The sequence below is a fragment of the Antedon mediterranea genome, chromosome 6, assembly GCF_964355755.1.
Source record: "Antedon mediterranea chromosome 6, ecAntMedi1.1, whole genome shotgun sequence".
Taxonomy (NCBI): domain Eukaryota; kingdom Metazoa; phylum Echinodermata; class Crinoidea; order Comatulida; family Antedonidae; genus Antedon; species Antedon mediterranea.
The window spans coordinates 12197180-12222682 of NC_092675.1; the positions used below are offsets into that span (position 1 = coordinate 12197180).

The 25503-nt window shown below is 34.5% G+C and overlaps 2 protein-coding genes across 4 annotated transcripts in view; both read right to left on the bottom strand.

Moving 5' to 3' along the window:
* Nucleotides 1–25503, bottom strand: part of LOC140052382 (asparagine synthetase domain-containing protein 1-like) — a 260219-nt gene that overhangs the window by 119614 nt on the left and 115102 nt on the right. The window lies entirely within an intron of this gene.
* The window catches only part of LOC140052381 (asparagine synthetase domain-containing protein 1-like), a 143559-nt gene that overhangs the window by 101102 nt on the left and 16954 nt on the right, over nucleotides 1–25503 (bottom strand). For 2 of the 3 annotated variants that reach the window (XR_011845622.1, XM_072097970.1), the window contains exons 1-2: nucleotides 17985–19712; nucleotides 15652–15852 (exon numbers count right to left, since the gene is read on the bottom strand). Coding sequence is in view for 2 of the 3 variants with exons in the window: in XM_072097970.1 (XP_071954071.1) it covers nucleotides 15652–15852; nucleotides 17985–18056 (273 nt within the window). In the remaining variant the exon portion in view is untranslated. Of the gene's footprint in view, nucleotides 1–15651; nucleotides 15853–17984; nucleotides 19713–25503 lie in introns of those variants that run through there. The other variant, XM_072097971.1, reaches the window with a different exon arrangement.

The window sequence follows — 25503 nt, forward strand, 5'->3', positions numbered from 1 at the left end:
ACCAGCCGATCGTTTTGGGGTTTGGGTTTATATTTGGTCTATGACCTAAAATATCATTTATGGCAGAAAATGTTCAAATCCCGTACTTGCACCGGCTCCAGATTTATTTACTCGGTCTTTCGCCGCTTTATCGACGACCCCTTCAAATTCGTTTGGATATTAAATCCTTCTTTATGAGGATGGCCCATCTGCTAACGTGTCCGCCATCTCGTTGAACACAGACATCTTGTTCCCGGTGGCGCTTTTACGCCAGTTTTTCACTTCCAACCGATCTCTGAACTCAGGGCTTCCCCACAATGAAATAAGGTATTTTACTTCGGTTTCTCGCCAATGCGCACGCTTCGATGACATTTTAAATTAATTAATATAATAATATTATTATTAATTATAATACTGTATAGTGTAACAACAAAAGGTATGATTTTTTCGCACGTTCACCGATCACAACAAATGGATCAGCTTGGCTATACGATGAGGAGCACATGTCACGATGTGATGTGGCGAATATTGTGATTTGATTGGCTAGATATCTAACCTAGGTCATATTCATTGATGCGTGACTTTCGTATTGTAAGCGACGTCAACTAAACTCATACCTTGAGCTTTCGTAGCGTACGAAATATCAGTGTCGTACGAGGTGGCTTCCACTAATCTTTTCCTGGTTCAGACCTATGGACTTGTACGCCACGTACAATACGAAAGCATAACTCCGTAGGTCTGAACAGGCCCTGAGAGATACAGTATATTTACTCTAGTAGCTACAGTAGATCAACTTTCGTATGCACTTTGAGGTCCAGAGAATTTGACTTCAGAAATTGGTTTAGGTTGGTCAAACAATCAATTTTGGCTTGGTTTACACATTTTGAAAATGTGGCGAAAGGTCAAAGGGTCAGGGTGAAAGGTTATAACACCAAACACGTCCAACATGTCCTTAAATCTCGACAACCACTGGTGACAGCAAGGTAATTTTGGTCTCAAATTGATCAGATATACATTTATATTCAGTCTAATGGGACATTTTAGTAAAAAATGACCGGAAATGCCATTTCTGACCTTTGACCCACAACCCAGGGCATGTATGTATCTCCGTAACTACTGGTCGTAGACACTTGAATTTGGTCTTAAACTGTTCGAAATATAGATTTTGTTATTTGTTACACATTTTTAAAAATGTTACAAAAGGTCAAAGAGTCAGGGTCAAGGATTATATGAAGAATTATAAATAGCTACTTGTATCTTGGCAACCACTGGTCGCAGCAAGTCAATGTTGGTCTCAAAATGTTCAGAAGGCATGCATTCATATTCAGTCTAATGGGGCATTTTAGTCAAAAATGATCAGAAATGCCCTTCTGACCTTTGACCCACATACCAGGGCATCTTCATATCTCTGTAACTACTGGTCGTAGAAACTTAAATTTGGTATCAAATTGTTGGAATTTATATACATATATACATTCTTTCTAACAGAAAATTTGGTGAAAAGATGATCAGAAATACTATCAATTACTAATGTTTCAAACAAAAAACATACCTCTACACAACTTATTCTTATATAAATGGTATGCAGTAACTGATGCTTTAATAAATGGTTTCATTATAGGAATTACAACAAATCCTTTACTGTTTGTAATTGTACTTTTGCTTATATTAATGCTAGAAAATATTGTTGACCCCCAGTGTACATAATAAAACAATATTTCTGGAGATTTATTATCAATACCACTAGAAACTTAGGTTTTTTTATTTTTTAAGTACTAAATGCATTGACAATAAAAGCATCAGAAGTTTATTTTAAAATCATGATAAAATCATACTACAACACACTACAGTACAGTATATATGTATATTTCCAACAATTTGATACCAAATTTAAGTTTCTAAGACCAGTAGTTACAGAGATGTTAAGATGCCCTGGTATGTGGGTCAAAGGTCAGAAATGGCATTTCTGATCATTTTTCACTAAAATGTCTCATTAGACTGAATATGAATACATGCCTTCTCAACATTTTGAGACTAAAATTGACTTGCTGCGACCAGTGGTTGCCAAGATACAAGTACCTATTTGTGTTTGTTCATATAACCCTTGGCCCTGACCCTTTTACCTTTTGTAACATTTTTCAAAATATGCAACAAATAAATAAATGTATATTGCGAACATTTTAGGACCTAATTCAAGTGTCTATGACCAGTACTTACGGAGATACATACATGCCCTCTGTAGTGGGTCAAAGGTCAGAAATGGCATTTCCGGTCATTTTTGACTAAATTGTCCCATTAGACTGAATATAAATGTATACCTTCCGATCAATTTGAGACCAAAATTACCTTGCTGTGACCAGTGGTTGTCGAGATTTAAGGACCTATTGGTGTTTGATATTATAACCTTTCACCTTGACCTTTTGACCTTTCGCCACATTTTCAAAATGTGTAACCAAGCCAAAAATGATTGTTTGACCATCCTAAACCAATTTCTGAAGTCAAATTCTCTGGACCTCAAAGTGCATACGAAAGTTGATCTAGCTACTAGAGTAATTAGTTTACTACTGTATATATCTTTTGATTATAGATGCTTGAAACAACTATAATTATGAGTTGAATGGAATACAAAAATTGTAAAGTAAATTAAAATAATAATAAAAAAAAAAGAAATTTGGCCCACTGTAAAACCAATATAATTATCCAGAACTTATAGTAAACAGGTTATTTATTTGTTACTGTTAATCCCATTTGGGCTGCTAGTGACCTATATTGGGGTATGTTGAACACACAAATGTGAAAACGCCCACAAATGTGAAAACAACCACAAATGTGAAAATGCATCACCCACAAATGTGAAAACAACCACAAATGTGAAAATGCATCACCCACAATGTGAAAACAAACAAAAATGTAAAAACGCATCACCCACAAATGTGAAAACAGCGCCCATAAATGTGAAAATGATCATCGCCCACAAATGTGATAACGCCCACAAATGTAAAAAAAAGAGATATTTTTTCGCCCACAAATGTAAAAAAAATTCAAATCAAATTCATTGCTAGACCCAAACAAATTTGATCGAGTTAATGTTACTGTATTTATGCATTATATCGAGTTGTTTCAATAATTTTGTATTCACGATACGTCTGTTAGGGTCGTCGTTAATGCGTTGGATTATTACCATTTGCTGCTCGTTTGTGCGATATTTACATGTAACTCGTTGGTTAAATGTACTGTAAGTAATAGTTCAAGACGATATTTGTTATTTGCTGCGCGCATGCACGATACTCCAAGATCAAGGCAATATTATATAATTGTTGCTTGTAGTGTGCAGTTGTTAACTCGTTGGCTTACTATTATGTACGTATAGTTCCAAGTCGATTTTCGATGTTTTTTGCGCGCGCACACGATACTACAAGGTCAAGGTTAAATATACCATTGCTACTTGTAGTGTTTGGTTGTTAACTCGTTGTAATATGTACGTATAGTTCGAAGTCGATGTTCGATTCGATGTTTTTTGCGAACGATACTACAAGGTCAATGTCATACTATTGCTGCTTGTATGTAGTATTTTGTTGTTAACTCGTTGTCTTACTGTTATGTAGGTATAGTTCCAAGTCGATGTTCGATGTTTTTTGCGCGCGCACACGACACTACAAGGTCAAGGCTATATATACCATTGCTACTTGTAGTGTTTGGTTGTAACTCGTTGCCTTACTGTTATGTACGTTATAGTTCCAAGTCGATGTTCGATTCGATGTACATTTAATCATTAACAAGATATCTTAGTTTTAAATAGAGCTATCTTAGTTTTAAATAGAGATATCTTAGTTTTAAATAGAGATATTTTAGTTTTAAATAGAGATATCTTAGTTTTAAATAGAGATATCTTAGTTTTAAATAGAGATATCTTAGTTTTAAATAGAGATATCTTAGTTAATCGACTACATACTTACAGTTCCGTCGGTAATCACTACAGTTTTAAAAATTGAAGTTAATTTATGTTATTAAACACCATCATTTTACAGAAGTTTAGGTTTAGGTTTAAACAAGAAATTTTTCTTACAAAAAACACCGCTCGACTTTTTTGACGTAACAGTTTTAATTATCAACTGGAAAACTATTAGTTTTATGTTGCACCAAAAAAATACATACACAATTAGTATAAATACCTTTAGTTTGTTTATGTATTTTTTGGTTAACGAAAAGTAATAATTTTCCAGTTAATTATATTCGGAACCAGGTGAATTTATTTAATAGTTTTTTATTTTTCTGTTGTCATTATATGATATTTTTTTAACTAGCTTATCAATCAATTAGTTGAATCAAACAATCTACTTTTACTTCAGAACAAAGTCCATGGCTTACTGATGTATAGAACAAACGTATAATTTTAAACTAAACTATAGTACTTTGCATATTCCGGTGTAGGGGCGGAACAGTAAGCCAACGAGTTAACAACCAAATACTACAAGTAGCAATGGTGTATAGCCTTGACCTTGTAGTATCGTGTGCGTGCGCAGAAAACATCGAACATCGACTTGGAACTATACGTACATAACAGTAAGCCAACAAGTTAACAACTACACACCACAAGCAACAATAATATAATAATTATGGCCTTGACCTTTTAGCATCGTGTGCGCGTGCAAAAAACATCGAACATCGACTTGGAACTATACGTACATAACAATAAACCAACGAGTTAACAACCACACACTATAAGTAGCAATAGAAAATATGACCTTGACCTTGTAGTATCGTGCGCAAAAAACATCGAATCGACCATCAACTTGGAACTATACGTACATAACAGTAAGCCAACGAGTTAACAACCAAACACCATAAGTAGCAATGGTATATATGATCTTGACCTTGTAGAATCGTGTGCGCGCGCGCAAAAGACATCGGACATCGACTTGGAACTACACGTACATAATAGTAAACCAACGAGTTAACAACTACACACTACAAGCAAAAATGATATAATATTGCCTTGCCCTTGAAGTATCGTGCACGCGCGCAGCAAATAACAAATATCGTCTTGAACTATTACGTACATTAAACCAACGAGTTAACAATGTTAACAATGCAAATATCGCGCGCACAAGCAGCAAAATAGTAATAATCCAACGCGATAACTACGACCCTAACAGACGTATCATGAACACAACTCAATTATAATCATGATATATTAACTCGGAAAAATTGTTTTGAGTCTTGCACTAAATTTGATTTGATTTTTTTTTTTGACATTTGTGGGCGAAAAAGTCTCTCTTTTTTTTTTACATTTGTTGTGGGCGATGATCGTTTTCACATTTGTGGGCGCTGTTTATTACATTTGTGGGTGATGCGTTTTCACATTTGTGGTTGTTTTCACATTGTGGGTGAAGTGTTTTCACATTTGTGGTCGTTTTCACATTTGTGGGTGATACGTTTTCACATTTGTGGTCGTTTTCACATTTGTGGTCGTTTTCACATTTGTGGGTTCAACAGGGTACCTGTACAGTACAGCCACAGTGACTTGAATTAACATTCTTGGTTTGGTGACCAGATGCTTTTAGCACAGTTCAGTTAAAATATTGAAAGGCTACTATATTAAACCAGTTTACACTCTAAACTGAGAGAGCAACAAAATTTATCACCAACTGTGGAATTTTCAAAGGAAACTGCCATGTTTCTTATTTTTAGTTATCCGCTTGGTATACCAAGCGGATAACTCCTTGTTATTGTATGAGATCAACATTTCTTTTTGGTTATCCGCAACTTAGTAGTTGCGGATAACCCTTGTTATTGTATATATCTTTTTTTTTTTTTTCATCTTCTTTATTAGTTATCCGCATTGAGCGGATAACTCCTTGTAATCGTCCTGGATCTTTTTCTGCTTCTTTCTTTCTCCCCCATTTTTGTGCAGAACGTATCTCAAAAACTTGTAAACATAACATTTCCTAACTTTGTCAACATATGGGCATTTACGTGAAGTTGTGCACCTCCTATTTTTGAATGACGTCGGAGTTGCGCAACATGACTTACGCGCGATTTTATGATTTTTTATGATTGATCATAGACTAAAAACCAAGCATAATTTTGTTTTGACACTTTGTGAAAATTTAAGTCATATCAGGGGCAAACTTTTTGTGGATTAAAAATGGCACGTTTTACAAGAATTTACGCGCGCACGCGTATTTAAAATTTCAAATTGCGCAAAATTAATTTCTAATCAACTTTTTACGCAATTCATGACATTTTGCGCATGTAAAAAATTCCCACGTGCGCGCAAATTTTTACGCACGCGGTGGCGAACGTAGCGCTAAAACGTCTTTTTTTTGCGTGAATTATGTTTTATAAGCCTTTTATAGTAATTTGCTCAATTTTTATACAATTTCTACTTAAAATTACGTCATACGAGCACGTCGAATTGTTCAATTTGCACGCCTTTATAATGAAAAAGTTCAACAATTTGTCAAAATTATGCCTTTTTTTAAACAGTCATAGATTCTAAACTACGAGGTAAACTTTTTTTTAATTACATATTCTGGAAGTTGATGAGTTGTAGATATCGGATCATGAATCAATATGGCTAACCGGACAGTGTGACATCATCGTATGGCCACACGAATGTAAAATATAGGATTTTTGTCTCTTTTGTTATTGCTCATCACATTCAACAGAGCGCATCTCGCTTATACGTATTCCATTTCCCCCGAGATTTTAATATTGTCTCCGTCAATCAACTATCTTTCGCATGAGTTAAATATATTTTAATTTTTCTAACGTCATCATGTCTAAAAATGTAAATAACGTGGGTCACATATTTTCATCTTTACAGTAAATTTCAATCTGTTATACCGTAGCTCGTCAGAATAAAAAGTGATAATCATGATTACAACGTTTTCTGGAAGCTATTAGATTGTAGATACGAATTCATGTAAACATTTTGCCAATCGGATGTTCTGACGTCATCATATGGCCAGTTGAATAAAAAAAGTCGTATTTTCATATTTTACGTAATAGTTCATCACATTTAAAAGGGCGCGCATCTATATTTTACGTATTCAAATTTCTTCTACACTTTAATATGTTGTTCCTGAGATAATTTCCTTCCGAAATTGCTATCTAAGTGTTCCATTTTGATACCGTCGCCATGTTAAAAATTTGAATAAATGGCGGGTCCAGTAATTTCACCTATTCTACACTGTATATATGTATACAGATTATTCTGTTTGCACTGTATACTATATGACACAAAATTGACAAAATTCAGCACTAACAGCATATCATATTCTTCAGTTCTTGTCATAATGCCATAATCTTTATCTGTGTGCAATATTCCAACGTATGACGTGCACGTGGCGTTTGTCGTGGTGCGGATAACTAACTCGTCAAAGTGACGAGTTTCATGTCTAGTTCTTCTTTCTTTCCCGGAATTTTGTTGCACGCATATCTCTCATCCTTGTCAACATAAGATTGTATAACTTGGTCATCATATAGACATTTACTTGAAGTTGTGCACCTCCATATTTTGAATAACGTCAGAGTTGCGCAACGTGACTTACGCGCAATTTTATGAATTTCAATGATTGATCATAAGATAAAAAATAAAAGTCACTTTGAATTGACACTTAGTGAAAATTTAAGTCATATCAAGGGCAAAATTTCTATGGATTAAAAATGGCATGTTTTACAAGAAGTTACGCGCGCACGCGCATTTAAAATTTCAAAATGCGCAAAATTAATTTCTAATCAACTTTCTACGCTGATCATGACATTTTAAGCATGTCAAAAATTCCCGCGCGCGCAAACAAATTTATGCGTATGGTGCACACGGTGCATGAAAATCATGTTTTTTTCTCTTGAATTATGATTTTCCAGCCTTTCCTAGTCATTTTAAAAAAGATTGACATCATTTCATACGAACACGTTGATTTAGACAATTTGCGTGCGTTTTAGTTGCAAAAAAGACAAAATATTGTCAAAATTATGCTTACTTTGAATCTATTATAGCTCCTCAGGATCAACCGTTACCCCCATTTTTTAAAATGTAATATGTAAGCAGATATGTTGTAGATATGAATTCATGCAGAATCTTTAACCCTCGGATGTTATGACGTCATCGTATGGCCAAACAAATGTAAAATATTGGATTTTTTACTGTTTCGTTATTGCTCATTACATTAAATAGAGCGCATATCGCTTATACGTATTCCATTTCCTCATATATTTTAATACTGTCTAGGTCAATCAACTATCTTTCGCATGAGTTAAAAATATTTCAATTTTTATGACGTCATCATGTCTAAAAATGTAAATAACGTGGGTCACTTATTTTATCTTTACAGTAAATTTCAATCAATTATAGCTCGTCAGAGTTAAAGTGATAATCATTATTAAAACGTTTTCTTGAAGCTATTGGATTGTAGATACGAATTGTCATCATATGGCCAGTTGAATTCAAAAAGTCATATTTTCACCTCTTGCGTAAAAGTTTATTGCATTTAAACTAGAGCGCATCTCACTTTTACGTGACCAAAATTCTTCAAATTTGTATTAATGTAATTAATTAGATAATTATCTTCTAAAATTGTTATTTTTATGTCAATTTGATGATGTCATCGTGTTAATAATTGGATTTAAAAGATGGGTCTCGAAATTCCGTCTATGCTACACTGTATATAACATACAGTGTATTCTGTAAATACTGTAACATGATGTATGCTACAAAATAGGTACAATTTAGATATGTAAACATATTTATTTCATGTCATAGGATGGTATAATAATTGTCGAGGTTCGTATAGTTTAAAGTATGTGCATGTTGCGTATGCGCGGATAACCCGAACTCGTCAAAGTGACGAGTTCAAATCTAGTCTGTATTATTAGTTATCCGCACTTGGCGGATAACTCCTTGTTATTGTATGGGATCTTTTTCCTTTTCTGTATTATTCTTCTGTCTTTCTTCCTTTTTTTGTGAGCCCTGTTTCTCTAAAATGTGTAAACAGAACATATCGTAACTTTGTCAAAATATAGACATTTACGTGAAGTTGTGCACCTCCTATTTTTGAAAAACGTCAGAGTTGCGCAACGTGACTTGCACGCAATTTTATGAATTTAAATGATTGATCATAGATTAAAATCCAAAAGTCGATTTGTATTGAGACTTGGTGAAAATTTATTTTATATCAAGAGTCAATTTTCTGTGGATTAAAAATGGCATGTTTCACACAAAGTTACGCGCGCACGCGCATTTAAAATTTCAAAATGCGCAAAATTAATTTCTAATCTGACTTTCTACGCGTTTCATGTAATTTTAAGCATGTCAAAAATTCCCACGCGCCCGCAAATTTTTACGTGCGCGGTGCGCATGTAGCGTTGAAAACATATTTTTTTCTCGTGATTTATGTTTTTCTAGCTTTTTTTAGTAATTTTAACAACTTTTAAACAATTTCGACTTAAAATCACGTCATATGAGTCGAATTGAACAATTTGTGCGCTTTTTTGATGAAAAAGTTCAAAAATTTGTCAAAATTATGCCTTTTTTTTAAACAGTCGTAATTTCTAAACTGGACGGTCAACTTTTTGTGGATAACATATTCTGGAAGTGGATTAGTTGTATATATCGGATCATGTATTAATATGGCTAACCGGACATTATGACGTTATCGTATGGCCACGCAAATACAAAATAAAGGATTTTTGTATCTTTCGTTATAGGTCATCACATTTAATAGAGCGCATCTCAACTTAGCCGTTTAGCCGTTTTCCATCTTCACCCCGATTTTGATATTGTCTAGGTCAATCAACTATCTTTCGCATGAGTTAAAAGTATTTTAATTTTTATGACGTCATCATGCCTAAAAATTTTAATTACGTGTGGCATTAATTTCATCTTTACAGTAAATTTTGATCTGTTATAGCTCGTAAGAATAAAATGTGATAATCACGATTAAAACGTTTTCTAGTTAGCTATTGGATTGTAGATAGCAAATCATGTGAAAATTTTGCCAATCGGATGTTGTGACGTCATCATATGACCAGTTAATTAAAAAAAGTCGTATTTTCATCTTTTGCGTCATAATTTATTACATTTAAAAGAGCGCGTTTCATGTCATTTTGAGCATGTCAAAAATTCCCACGGGCGCGCAATTTTCTACGCACGCGGTGCGCACGTAGCGATAAAAACATATTTTTTTCTCTTGAATTATATTTTTCAAGCCTTTCCTAGTAATTTTGAAAACAATTTAGACCTTTTTCAGTTTAAATAACGCCATACGAACACGTTGAATTAGACAATTTGTGCGCGTTTTTTATGAAAAAGCTTAAAAAATCATCAAAATAATGTCTTTTTTTAAACAGTCATAGTTTCTAAAGTAAACCGTGAACCGTTTATTTTTATTAAAAAATCTAGAAGTTGATGAGTTGCAGATATCGGATCATGCATTGATAAGGCTAAAAAAACATTGTGACGTAATCGTATGGCCACACGAATGTAAAATATAGGATTTTTGTCTGTTTCGTTATTGCTCATCACATTCAATGGAGCGCATCACGCTTATCTGTATTCCTTTTTCTCCTATATTTATATATTGTCTAGGTCAATCAACTTTCTTTAGCATGAGATAAAAATATTTTAATTTTTATAACGTCAACATGCCTAAAAATTTTAATTACGTAGGTCATTAATTTCATCTTTACAGTAAATTTTAATCTGTAATAGCTCGTAAGAATAAAATGTGATAATCACGATTAAAACGTTTTCTGGAAGCTATAGGATTGTAGATCTATACGAATTCATGTAAACATTTTGCCAATCGGATGTTGTGACGTCATCATATTGCCAGTTGAATAAAAAAAGTCGTATTTTCATATTTTGCGTAATAGTTCATCACATTTAAAAGGGTGCGCATCTATATTTTACGTATTCAAATTTCTTCTACACGTTAATATGTTGTTCCTGAGATAATTTCCTTCTGAAATTGCTATTTAAGTGTTTCATTTTGATACCGTCGCCATGTTAAAAATTTGAATAAATGGCGAGTCCCGTAATTTCACCTATTCTACACTGTATGTAATATGTATACAGATTATACTGTTTGCATGTATACTATATGACACAAAATTGACAGAATTCAGCACAAACAGCATATCATATTCTTCAGTTCTTGTCATAATGCCATAATCTTTATCTGTGTGCAATATTCCAACGTATGACGTGCACGTGGCGTTTGTCGTTGTGCGGATAACTAACTCGTCAAAGTGACGAGTTTCATGTCTAGTTTATATTCATCACGCTGCTGCTCTAGCCCGATACATCACAAGAGATGACTCATTTATAAGCTGAAAGCAAGCAGCAGTTATAGTACTAGAGACTGAAGTTTTTGCTAAAATGCATACTCGACTATAATTTATAGGTCCCAGCTGCTGGACCCAAAAAACGTCTAGGAAAAGAGTCTATGAGGGCTCACGGTTGAACGATTTTGGATTCTTGCCCTTTGATTGGTTGACGCGAATCAACAGATTGTGGAAGAATTTCCACTTGTACCAACTTGAAGTCATGTTGTCTCTAGAGGGTATTCAGTTGCATGCCTACAGTTCAGGTTGAGGTCACAAACAGGCTACAGCACATTAAAGTTCAAAATTGATCATTTTTAAATGCCATTTTTGAATTAGTAGATTAATATTTGTTGACAAATAATACATTGTTGGAAAGGTACACATGTCTTCTTTCAAATGCTATGTATACAATTAACTAGTGAAAAAATGGGCATGTGATTCATAATTAAAGAACTATCTGTGATTTGTATGTATCTTTGCAATTAAAGGACATCTTTTTAATAATTAATCATAAATTAATCAAAAGAACAATGATTAATTTTAAAATGTCGAGCTGCGTTTTTTGTAAGATATATTTCTTGTAATTTTTCGCGCCGCGGCTCTAGCCAGTTATGTCCCAGGAGGACACATTCATTAATAAGCTGTTTCATAGCGGTAGCTTTAGTATCTAAGGCTGACAGTTTTGTGAATTTGGAAACTCGAATATAATTTATAGGTAGCTGCTGGACCCAAAAAACGTCTGGGAGAAGAGAGTCTATATGAAAGCCTTTGCTGATAATACAGTATTATTGAGATGTAGACGGAAATCTGTAAAATCTTGTTCAATAAATAATAACTTCGTTTTTGCTGTCAACCAGGCCGGTATTATAATAAGTCACTGTCAAATAATCATTCGATAATGGTAAAAACTTTATTTTGGCTCTGTCAACATAAAGAGAGGTATTTACAATGACTTTCTTTTGACTGTCAATCTAGGCCAATGTTATAATAATACGCCGTCAGATATTAAATCATTGAAACAGTCCTGGTAAATTTTTTTTTTGGTTATCAGATGCCGTGGGGGGGGGGGGGTCTGTCCAATCAATTATCGTCAGAAGGTGAACAATCAGTCTAGGTAGCAGCAGCAGATTATTAGGAACACCTGCTCCATTAATTAATCCAGAAAAAGGTTTGTACATTATCTATTTGTTTATTAGCCTTCTCCTAACACAATTATATTTTCTTTAAAAAAAGGTTTATACATGGTTTCAACATTTATGATAGTAATGTCACAGTTCTGTGTCTGGACACAAGTTCATAGACCTACTAGTTATATTATTCATATTAACTGATACTTACTCTTCATTTACCGTAAAGTTCAGTTTTAATGAAATATATAATATAAATTGGCTTCGTAACAATTAATTAGTGTTGAAAAGGTTAGTTTTTTGGTGATAGGTGAAAATGACATGTAACTTTGTAATCAATTAATTTTTTTTTGTATAAAGGCCCAATTACACTATGACGATAACGACGGACGATAAATATATAGCATGCATTTTTTTTACATAAACCAAAAGAAATTAGAAAGGTTTTCGTTCTAGACCTATAGGATAATCATTTATGCTGTCTTTGATAAAAATAATGTTTTTCAAATTCCAATCAAATGACGTCATGATAAATAAAAACAATAAAATCGCTGTATTGTCACGATATTATTGGTCTTACTAATCATGACGTCATTTGATTGGACGTGTGAAAATATAATTTTCATCAAAGGAATTGTTTATATTTCTTTTGGTTTATGTATTAAAAATGCACATTTGTCTATTTATCGTCAATCGTTATCGTCCTAGTGTATGGGCCTTATGCTATAAATGTTCAATTAATTGATCATTCCGATTTTATTACTTGGACTCTTGCACAGTTGCTGTCTAATCGATGTTGTGTAATATCATTTCGAACCATATTAAAATCATAAAGAGATTCATATTCCTTAACATGTGGCCGTGCATGGAAGTCCGGTCTACAAAAACTCGGGCCCGGGATCATTGTTATTGGGCCTGAAAGTGTTGGTGAATTCATAATTATACTTAATATTATATTTATATATATATATATATATATATAATTAATATATTATTATACAATTGAAAGCAAAACCCGTTGATATCTCAAATCATTAGGACTAGAAATTTGGCTTATCAATCAAATAAATACTTTCATTCAAAATGAAACTCCAACCTCTCTAATCAAAAGATTGAACTCGAAAACGGACCGTTTTTTTTAATTGGGTATGTTGAAACATTTCAATATTCATTTAAAAAAGTACATTAATTATGGTATTGATCAGTGGCTATAGAGGCGTAAAAACCCTCGGTCAATATCATGTAAAATGCACTGTGGAAGGGTCAAATATTAAGACTGCAAAATTGGGCTTATCAACAAATAAATACTTTCGTTCAAAATGTAAAATCAATTGGCTGAAAAATTGGGCTTATCAACAACAAAATATTTTATTATTAGACGCGATAACATCAAGGATAATCAGTATAATTATTAATATAGCCACTGTTACTAGTTTTATTCTACATGCTAAAGTAAATAAAAATCCACTAGAAAACAAACAAGTCTGAATGTTATGCTTATTAGCCATGTTATGTTTGTTACTGTAGGCCTATGATTGTTTGCAATGTCCACATATTATTTCCGTGGGCATATAGTGTATCACTCACAAAAAAGACATGTGGGGTTCTTTCTTTAGATTTTGAAGAATGATTTGTGTTACAGGTTGACACATGAGTCAAATGCTCAAGATATCGGCTAACGCCATGGGACCCTTGGCTTATCAATGAATAATAAATACAGTACTAGGCCTACTTTCGTTCAATTGAAATCGGAATCTGACTGTTTCATTAAATTGGGTGTGATTAGGCCTAAACATATAATAATTTATTAAAAAGGTGCAATAAAAACAAATGCATCAGAGGCGTAAAGAACCCACGGTCAATATCATGTAAAATGTATATGGTATAAGCACTTTGGAAGGGGTCATTGTTATTAAACTGGAAAATTCGGCTTATCAACAAATAAATAATTTCGTTTAAAATGTAAAATAAGACTGCAAAATTGGGCTTATCAACAAATAAATAATTTCGTTCAAAATGTAAAATAAGACTGCACAATTGGGCTTATCAACAAATAAAATACTTTTTTTTCAAAATGTAAAATTAAGACTGGAAAATTGGGCTTATAAACAAATAAATACTTTTTTTCAAAATGTAAGAAAACATTTTTTAAATATAATCCTTAAGCTCTGTCTATACTATCAAACTAAATATGATGTGCCCATATTATATAGACATGACGATGTCATATCACTACGATATTCGGGCATATCACTACCATATTTGGGCACATCACACTTTTTTTGTTAAACTAGTTGGGACAGTGTAGACACAGAACTATGTGATCGAAACATAAGTCGGAATTGGACTGACGCGATTGATTTAATTGGGTATTTTTATTAATGTAATGATTCATTAAAAACTATAATACCGATACGCGTTTGGTATTGATCAATGGTGCAAAAAACCCTGAGAAATAATGTTATAACGCGATTTGGTGATTGCTTAGCAATAATACAACCCATATACTATTATTATAAATACCTATTACAAATCCATTCATATTACTTTTCATCGCGAACCGAAAATGTATAAATGTTATTCTACAGACAGTAATTATATATTCAAAAGCCATATTATTATTAATATTATCAATACCTAAATGCGATAGTAATAACCACATAAACATACATTATTCCCAATACAAGTGTGTGCGTTTAATTCTAGAAAGAAACGACTGTGCTGACAGGCCAATGACATAAATCACAAGTAAAGTCCCAATTGTTCACTTGCGTTTTGAATGGCCGACCTATTATATTAGATTAATGAAGACTGTTCTTACAACTGTCCAGTCAAAAAGTTACGCCGCGTTTTTTGTAAGAAATATTTCTTGTTTATATAGCCATATCTCAATATTGTTGTATTTTTTTTGTGTGTTTTCATCAACATGTATAATTGTTAAACTTCAATTTGTCAATAAAGAATATGTATTAAATTTTGACTCCAGTGTATTGGGTAGGTTGAATTCAGTAGATTGAATTGACAATTTGACATAGATCTCCACCACACAGAAAATGTGGTCTGTATGCCAGGCAGTGTCATCAGCATGATGAATCCAGAAGATTTTTTTGGGGGGAAAATTTTCAAATTTAAGTTTTGTTTTGCCTATGAAACATGTGTAACAAACTTAAAAAAACAACCATAGTAAATATAAACTAAATTTTGATTGTTTTACCTTGATTCCTGCAAATATTTCACCATTCCATAGGAGGACATTTTGATGCAAATCTTGCAATGGTTGTGCTGTTAATTTGCCTCTAAAATGAAGTACACACCCAAAAAAGATAGCATGTAGTGACTCTGCAGATAAATTGATGCATTTTTCTGAAGAATAATCAGGACCTCTCCTCTTCAATAATTCTCGTAAATCGGCAATCTGTAATTGGTATTATTTTTATTTTGGTAAATGGTAATAAGGGAAATTTGAGGTGCCATTTATCATGAATTTATGTTTCCGAACATCGTGAGTGAGTGGCCGAGCGGTTAAGACAGTGGAACCATATTCACGTAGCCATAACATCGGCAGGGGGTCGAGGCTCACTCACTCCATGGTTCTGGTGGTAGAACGAGTCTTCTCGGATAAGGACTATAACCGTAGGTCCAGTGTACACAACTTGCTCGTGTGCACTTTAAAGAACCTAGTACATCTTTCGAGACGAGTAGGGGGTTACACCGGTGTATTAGTACATCACAGCCACTGATCACCAACTGGGCCCTCTGGGAGATCAGTCTTTGACTGAAGAGGTCACCCAGTATAAAGATAAAACAAACAAACATTTACCAAAATTTGCAATACAATATACAGCTTTCATCATTGGGGGGGGGGGGGGGTGGGAAGGTCCTTTGGCTCATGTAGTTAGTGTCTGGTCTGGGCCCCCTATTTCTAGTGGTGAATGCTGAAAGACACAGCTTTTTATGTGTGTAATATTGCCACATCGATTTAATCCAGATCCTGATAGGTCTACCATTGAACTGCTTGACGGTGCAGCAGATTTTGACGGACGTCCCCTTTTTGGTGGAACTACCGTCTTCGACGATGTTAAACATTCTCAAAATCTTTTTTCAGCCCTTTTCAATTTCTCATTATGAATCAAAAAAATCTTCCTCTGTAAGATTTTGGATTCTTTCACAGAGGTGTGAAAAGTTTGTTTTCCCAAATGATGTCCGTTTATTGGCATACTCCCTAATCTTTTCTAGGCTTTCTCTTGAATGCTTTAGCGTCAAAGACTTTTGCGCGCAAACATTTATGCATATGATACACTTGCCTGTTTTCTTTTTAGATGTAGAGGTTTCTTCAGTAGTCATGATAAATTGGGATGAAGATGTCTTATATAGTAGTTCGATTAATATGAATTATTCATAATTATGATGTTCCCATGCTTCTTCTTTTGACTAATAAATTACCCTTTCAATCTAAATTGTATGTAGGAAAATGCAGTGTCACTTACTGCTGGCGTAGGTCATAACATTCTATACCGCCACATGCATTTATAAGTGTAACAAAGAATTAGACCTTTAAACACTGGGTGTACATGCGTACTGGCACACATGAATTACCTACGGTATTTACAGTAATATTCGGAAAATTAAGTCAATTGCCCCCTGGAGGAGTTATCCCCTCCCTCACACTATTGAAAAGGCGTCCCATGCATCACCGATGGTGAGGAAGGTTATAAAAATAAACTTTTGTATTATTTTATGCAATATTATACTGGATTTTATATCTTATTATCAATAATGTCTTTAAAAATGCGGATGAAGTTAGTTTTTGGGATTCATCATGTTTTAATTGACAAAATGAAACAAAAAATTCTATTTTGGCACAAATATCGAGCTAGCGACTAAATTTATGACATAATGAACCATACTATTTCAGGCAGTACGATTTTTTAATTAACATGGTGAAATACCCTGAAAACGATGTTATTTTTTACGCTCGGGTGGTCGCGACTGAACGAACGAAAATCATATATTATGAGCTTGGTTAAAGTGTTAATGACTGTCATGTGACATCCATCGATGAATTGTTGATTGACATTTTCTATTTCTGAAATAAATTATTATCGCTGACAACGGCCTAGTTTTTCACGCAAATTAATAATGTGGAACACGAAAGACAAGGACATCGGGATAAAACCGTTTATGCATGGATTGTGACCTTAATGTATTACTCGAGGATAGCTACGCTCGTGAATATCGCTAACAATACTAGAACAACGCTCGGTCACCACTCGTTCAAAACACGAGGAATGTCGAAAGTCCTCTGACCAGTACTGTAACTCGCAATTTACCGAATTTTGCCCTTGCGTACATTTATATACAGATATTAAATGAGCTTCCTCACCCTGATTTATAATGAACTATCAATTAACTTAATTTCATCTAAAGTTAAAATGTTACTAAAATTCTGAATGTAATAAAAATTCCATATCACTACAAGTAGCCAGAAGTTTCATGATTATGTGGTTAACAAATTAAATAATAGTATACAAACAAAAAATTAAATACCTCCAATGACAGTGTTTCCAGTGAAGAACCGATTACACAGGAAATTCCACACATTGTCTCTAGATAGAACATTAAATATCAGTTACAATCAGATCTCTCTTCTATCAATACATTCAATGGTACAGATCTGTTTTGAAAGCATGTCAAGTCAAGCTCACGCTATTTGACCTACCTCAAGCCCTCAACGCCATGCACCACAAATGTCACGCTTTTTCATCCAATCTCATTTGTTTCTCAAATTATTTGAAAATTCAAAATTCTGATCTTATTAAAAAACAACATGAAATTCAACTCGTTTTGTCCCAATTTAATCCTAAGAATGGTTGGGGCCAATATGACATGTACAAATTACCACTAACAATAACATGAGAAAAATATAATTTCACAATATGATGATGTCATCAAAGCCACATCCATTATATTTTTATTAAGAAATCAAATTAATGGTAATATTAATAAAATATGCAATTTTTATATTTGAATTATTATATTGGCCTGCCACCTCCTGTCATTAAAAATTTCGTTAATCAGAATATTAAATTATGCATTTGAACATGTATGTTGTTACCGAGTCTTGTGGTTTCTTCATAAATCTCCTTAATTATCGATGTGATTATATTTAAATTGTAGTGCCTGGTGATTGGATAGTGGGTATTATGTCATCAACATCACATCCAATCACCAGGCCTAATCGAATGAAAACTGCGATCCCTGACTCGGGATTGGCTGGCTATGTATAGTTGCGATACATACCAATAGGCCTACCTAGGCCTATATCAATGTCGGCAAGTCATAGGGTTTACTAGTATTAAGTAAGCCTAGAAGGCCTGGGAGCTAGTATCCTTGCTGATTTCTGGGCTCGCACTGGCCGATTGCCAAGTCGCCATGGGCGAAAACGTTTCGAGATTGGCGAAAATAAAACTTTGGCGATAACATATAATAAAATAGATAATAAAATAGATAATTAAATAATCATTTTAACAATCCATTTGTCGATATCCAAGCATCTATTTTGTTCGTTCTCATGTTGTTTACTTCAAGCTCCATTTTTCGTCAACTTGTTTCGTTGTACCAGGCGTCTCTTTGTTATTTCAATATGATGGAGATAGCAGAGGTAGACTGCAGAGAGACAGACATTACACGACACATGGATGATAAAGTCTACCCAAACTACCATGTGTTGTGCGCTGCACAAACGACAGTCGGCTATATACCGGGATCATCTATTTAACGATAGGGGTGTACTTTTCAGATTATAAAGAAATATTATAGTATCTTCAATGAATGATGTCTTAATCTTATCGAAATCAAACATTTATGCGTTAAATGCATTTTAGACTCTGCCAATTTAATGTAGTTTCATATATTACCCTTAAAATGGACCTGAAATGGATTTTCGATTTTTTTTCATTTTAGAATGATGTTTTGGGGGCTATTAGGTGTTGCTAGTATATTGTTACAAAATATAAATTGGCCCTTTTGGGGAAAGCCCCATTTGAAAATCAAAAAAATTCGCGGGTGACGTCACTTTGCGAATATATTCCTATCCCTCCAATGGAAAATTTGCAGTTTTTTGGCTATAACTCTTGAAATCTATGGAGTATTTTCAAAAAAATGCTTGTGCATTTGCAGAAACGTATTTAGAATTTTTTTAGATAAAATTATTACCGTATAAACGGTTATTCATCGAGTAAATGACGATTTAAAATCTTAAAATCAACGGTTTTTTTCTGGCCTGGCAACGTTGTCCGGGATACAGCTCCGTGCGCAATGATGCGTATCCATATTTTCCGTTCGTGTATTTTGTATATCGTTCGTAATTTATACTGCTAAAATGTGTTAGTTTCTTTAGTTTTTAGTTTAGCAGAATTAAATTAGTAATATGAGATGATAATTTATTTGTCACGAATCAGGCAGTTCGAAAACGAATTTTATTCATATTTTACTTTGGCTTGACAATGAGCGCACCAAGTTGTTGATATCGCTTTGGTCCTTGGATGCACATGAAACGCATGATGTGGGTGGTGGATCGACTCCGCGCTCTGGATTGGGGGCCTAGGCCTAGTAAAGGTTTGGGAGGTAGGCCTTCTAAATTCGGGTTTTAGAACAAACGAAGTACATTTTAGGGACCTATATTTCAACAACATTAGATATTGAACAAATTAGTATTAGTGTCAACGCTTCGCGTATCTTTCCAGGCCGTCGATCATTCACTGACTATCGGGCGGCATACACGCTCTCGATATCATTGTATGTATATGTGACGTCGTGAATATAGAGGCTTCCGACGGCCGTTGAAATAGAATATTGCAATGGCGTGAGTAATTTTCGCTAATTTACCATGGTATCTTAAAATTTCGTTTTTACTCAAAATACTATACATTTTGTTTTTATTTGTGTGGGTGTGTGTTAATTTGATACATTTAAATAACATGTGTGAATTTTTTAAAAATCGAAATTCCATTTCAGGTCCATTTTAATAAACTTCCCCGTGCTTTAGTAGAGTAATCAAAACCACATTCGGGAAATGATAAGAGTCTAACAGGGATTTCAGTTAAATGCACACATGCATTTATTGCGGACTATTATATACAGCAGGGCCAGCCGCCGGCTTCTGTGTTGTTGTGTAATAAATAATCGGGATGGTATAAATTTCTCCCCCTGACAGAAACGCTTCGGCGCAGCCTGACTGAGGGACGTAGTACGCTGTGCTTTGGCCTATATTATCTGTACGCTCAACAACGATACATGTGTTCGTTTGCTAGGAATTTTCCTCAATATTGTTCGCATACGACGTACAGTCGTCCATAATTTTGTAGGCCTAGGCCAGCGCTACTGCACTTTCGCACCTCTTGAGCATACTCAATTTAAAAACATTTACCCGCTGAGACAAACATGACCAGCCAATCGTAAAAAACAAAAACAACATAGCATTCAGGGGATTTTAGAAAACTGTAAAATGTTTTATTGGTATATTTTATTGTAGTGTTTCTTTTTTTTGTTCTTCTTTCTTTCTCAGATTTTGTGCACGCTTTTTCTCAACATGTTAACATAACATGTTGTAACTTGGTCAACATATAGGCCCTGTTTCTGCTGCCAACTAAAAATACCGTATATTATATGGTATTTTTTGAATACCGTATATATACGGTATATTTTCGGCAGCAGAAACTGCGCTCATAAAAAATATACCGTATTTTGTATACCGTATTTTCCCCACAAAATTTGTGGATAAAATACGGTATTTACAAATTTATACCGTATTTTTTTAACCCGTTTCTGCTGCCAATAAAAAATACCGTATTTTTTTTTTACATGACAAAAGGTCAACATTCGTGTTTTTATTTTCTGTCGCTGTCAGCTGCTTTACACACGTGTATAGATATATTCGGCGAAAATGTGGAGCGAAGACGTCACAGTTTTACTAAATAAATGTGTGTGGGGAAGCTAAAATGTCTGGCCAACTAATAAAAGGGACAACCACATTTATAAAGACATTTCTAAAAAAATAAAGCAGGAGTATGGAATAGACTTGTCTCCAAAGCAAGTAAACTCAAAGCTGAAGAGCCTGCGAAAGCAGTACAACATTGCAAAATACAATAACTCGGGGAGGGAACGAATTAATTGTCCCCATTACGATGTTTTCTGTGCTTTCACAACATCTCTATCACTAGGGCTAGGCTGTTGAAAGTGAGACGTAAAACTTCCTTTATTGCGACTTTTAATTATCGACCAAATAAATGAATGGCAATTTGGGTAAAAAAGATGAAATTTAACACGACCACCCAAGAAGTATTGTTAGCAGAAACGGGGTACTAAAAAATACGGTATAAAAAATACCGTATTTTATACCGTATTTTTATACCGTATTTTGAGAAGTTGCAGCAGAAACAGGCCTATAGACATTTAACTAAAGATGTGCAGCCAAGCTTTTTGACGATGTCAGATCCATGTAGCGTAAGTTACGCGCGATTTTTTGAAAATCTTAAATTGATCATAACTTCGAAACAGAAAAATATTTTTTAACGTAAATTTCAGCAAGGTTTGCTTCACATCAATTGTTAACTTTTTTATCGCTACTGAAATTTGTAACATTGGAAAGTGCGCGCGTAAAGGGTGTTTGAAATGTTTTAATCTTCTTTGTTTTTCAGATTTTGTGCACGCTGTTTCAACGTGTAAACATAATATGTTGTAACTTGCATGTTTCAGGACATTTTAAGCGTTTAAAAATTCCCACTGGTGCGCACACTTTTACGAGTGCGCACCAGAGCTTTTCTTTTACATAAATAGTGTTTTTCAAACTTCGGTAAAAAGTTTTACGCTGTTTTATTCATTTTCCAAACTTGAAATGGCGTTCTACGAGCATGTAAAACATGACAGGTTGCGCACGAAAACGTCTAACAAATTGTGAAAATGATGCAAAATATGTCTACTTTTAAAAGTGATACAGTTCATCAGAATTCAAGGTTACCGTTAATACAGTATACCTTTTAAAATGTAGGCTTAGCATTGAGGCCTGGCCTAGCCTAGCTGACTCAATTCAAGGCTCAACGTGTGGGCGCTACAGCGATGTATTGCGAAGAGTAGACCTGGCCCTACTACTAGGCTAGAAGTGGTCAACTTGTACCCAATATAACTCGTACCTGTTCCCAACTTGGTTAACTCGTACCTCAACCAACTCGTACCCACACCAACTCGTACATACCTAATTTTTAAACCTTCATTTTAACGGTAACGTGCATTGTATTTTCTTTATGATTTAAGGCGTAGGCCACTTCTACATGTTACAATATTAGTAAGAAAACGTACACAGTAATCAGTTTTAATAATACTCTAGTATTTCAAATGACCTACCTTCTGATTAATAATGGAATGATCCAAATGACCTACCAACCAATCATTTGATGATCTGAGTTTTCTAGATCTAGAAAAGTCAGATATTACTGAGATCTGAGTTTTCTAGATCTGAGTTTTCTAGACACCCAAATATTAATCGGGATTCAGTCAAGTCGCCCCATCGCAAAGTCGCCCCGACACAGTCGCCACATCGCAAAGTCGCCCCATTCGCAAAGTCGCCCCGACACAAAGTCGCCCCGACACAAAGTCGCCCCATCGCAAAGTCGCCCACGGTTTTATTTTGGTATGAAGCGCCGCCGCTAGTAGTACATTGTTTTAATCATATCGGTTGCATTTGATATTGATCGCATTGTTACTTTGGTCGCGCTAAATGTCATTACATTATAATGTATCCTATTATATACATAATTTGTGTTTTAATTTTTATTTTACAGGTTTCTTTTTAAAAATCATTTAAAAAAAGAGTTCACGGTTTGCAAGTTCTAAAAAGTTTATCCCTGATTTATAGTTTCGAAAATGTTAACATAATATGATTCTAAAATTAGTTTACCAGAGCCACATCTTTCTTCAACCTACAAGTGGATATCAGCTCATTTTTTTAGGATCATATAACAGTCATATACATGTATAAATGTGTAGTAGGCCTTCGTATAGGCCTAGATTAACAAACAGCGTTGTAGACAATGAGTGTTATAGGCTACTTATTGATCATTTTGCATTTATTGACAAGTTATAAATGTCTATTGTTATTTAATTTTATTATGACTTTTCAAAATGAAGAAATAAAAAATACTAAAAAAAAAAGGATTTTATCGCCGATATGATCGTTTTACATGCAGGTATTTTAGTACAATTACAACGCTACATTTTTACCATGGAAAACCCATCGTACAGTATCGTGTGCATGTTTTTAAAAAAGGGGAATCCCCGACAGTCAGCAGAAAGACGTAGCAGCTGTGAGGAAACAGATTGGTTTCAGATTGTGAGTCGCCTTTTAATCAAGAGCACAATGATCATTTTAATGAAGAAATTCCTTTCAACCCTTTTGGTCATAGAACATTCTAATTATCATACCTAATAAATATCCTCATATCGGGTGTCATCATTTACGACATACAGTGGTGATATTATGCAATTTATAATGGATAATGATGGGATTGCCTTTCCAGGCTTATAATCAAATGTTCATTGTAATACTAATAGTAAACTGAATGTTTATAAATAAATTGTTTTACGTAATTTTTTGCATATAAAATAAAGACACAAACATAGCCTACGTTCCCTATAAAATATTTCACGTTTAACGTTTAAAGTATGTACATAATGCCGAATAATACTATAATCTTAAACTATTTTTAAAAATTGTCATTTTTTAAGGCACACATCTTTCTCATAGATTGTATAATAAAAAAATCAATTATTAGGCCTAATATAATAATAAACATTCATCGACCAAAGTAAAAATAATCTAGATCATCTTTTTATCGCGACTAAAATAAACGCGACCGATTTCGAACGCGACCGGAGTGAATCCGGCGGGGTTTCCCCTTCTTCAGTATCAGATGGTGCGTTGTAGTGCGACAACGGGGGTTTCCTTCTGGTGAGCTAGCGTGTTAGTGCGACCGCGGAGTGATTAGTCGGGGCTTCCTTTTATTTTATGGGAGCGTGCCGATCGTGTGACCTGAGACTACATGGCGGGGCTTCCCCTTTTTATTCCTACACGTTCCGTGTTATTTTATGTATCATTGCAACATTTTACGCACTATTTTAACGTTTTGGGGCGACTTTGTGTTGGGGCGACTTTGCGATGGGGCGACTTTGCGATGGGGCGACTTTGCGATGGGGCGACTTTGCGATGGGGCGACTGTATCGGGGCGACTTTGCGATGGGGCGACTTTGTATTGGGCGACTTTGCGATGGGGCGACTTGACTAGCATCCATATTAATCATGCCACCAAGTAAGAACGTGTGAAGTAAACAATAATATATTACTTATTAGGTATGCGACCATTTCGTTGTTAACGACGGTTAATTAAACTGTGTTTATTTTGTAACATTGTGGGCTGTCTGCGCTCTGTCGGTTAGAGTCATGGAAGCTTTGATCTCAAACTGATGCATAATGATAATTGCATATCCTTCTAATCTATTCCTTAATCCATGATTGGGGTGAATTGGTTAAGAACTGCCTATTATTCCAGCTTTAAGCAAAAATATATGCAAATATTGATAAATGCCAACCCTGCTGCTAGGCCTACTAGTCTAGTCCTGCGGATTATGGATGCCTAAGCTCTAGCTAGTAGGCCTAGGGTAGTAGGTACTAGGCCTAGGCCTAGCTAGCCTAGCTAGGCCTATCGGGTAACGGGACGGCCCTGAGACGATTCGGCCCGGGACAATTCGGCCCTGAGACGATTCGGCACACTTACATTTATCGGTTTGATATGCATTTATAAGCATAAAATAAGCTTTTTTCCCCAAACTTTATTTTCAGAGAGACTATGGGGTAGCACTACTAGGGATAAAGATGCACTAAAGCAAACATTTTGAAAACATTGTCGAAAATAATCATTTTTTAGTCACGCGAACGATGTAAACAAGTTACGCCCTCTGTTGGCCGCTTGGTTGGCGAATGCACGAAATAAACAAGGTTTTCAAAGTAATAAAT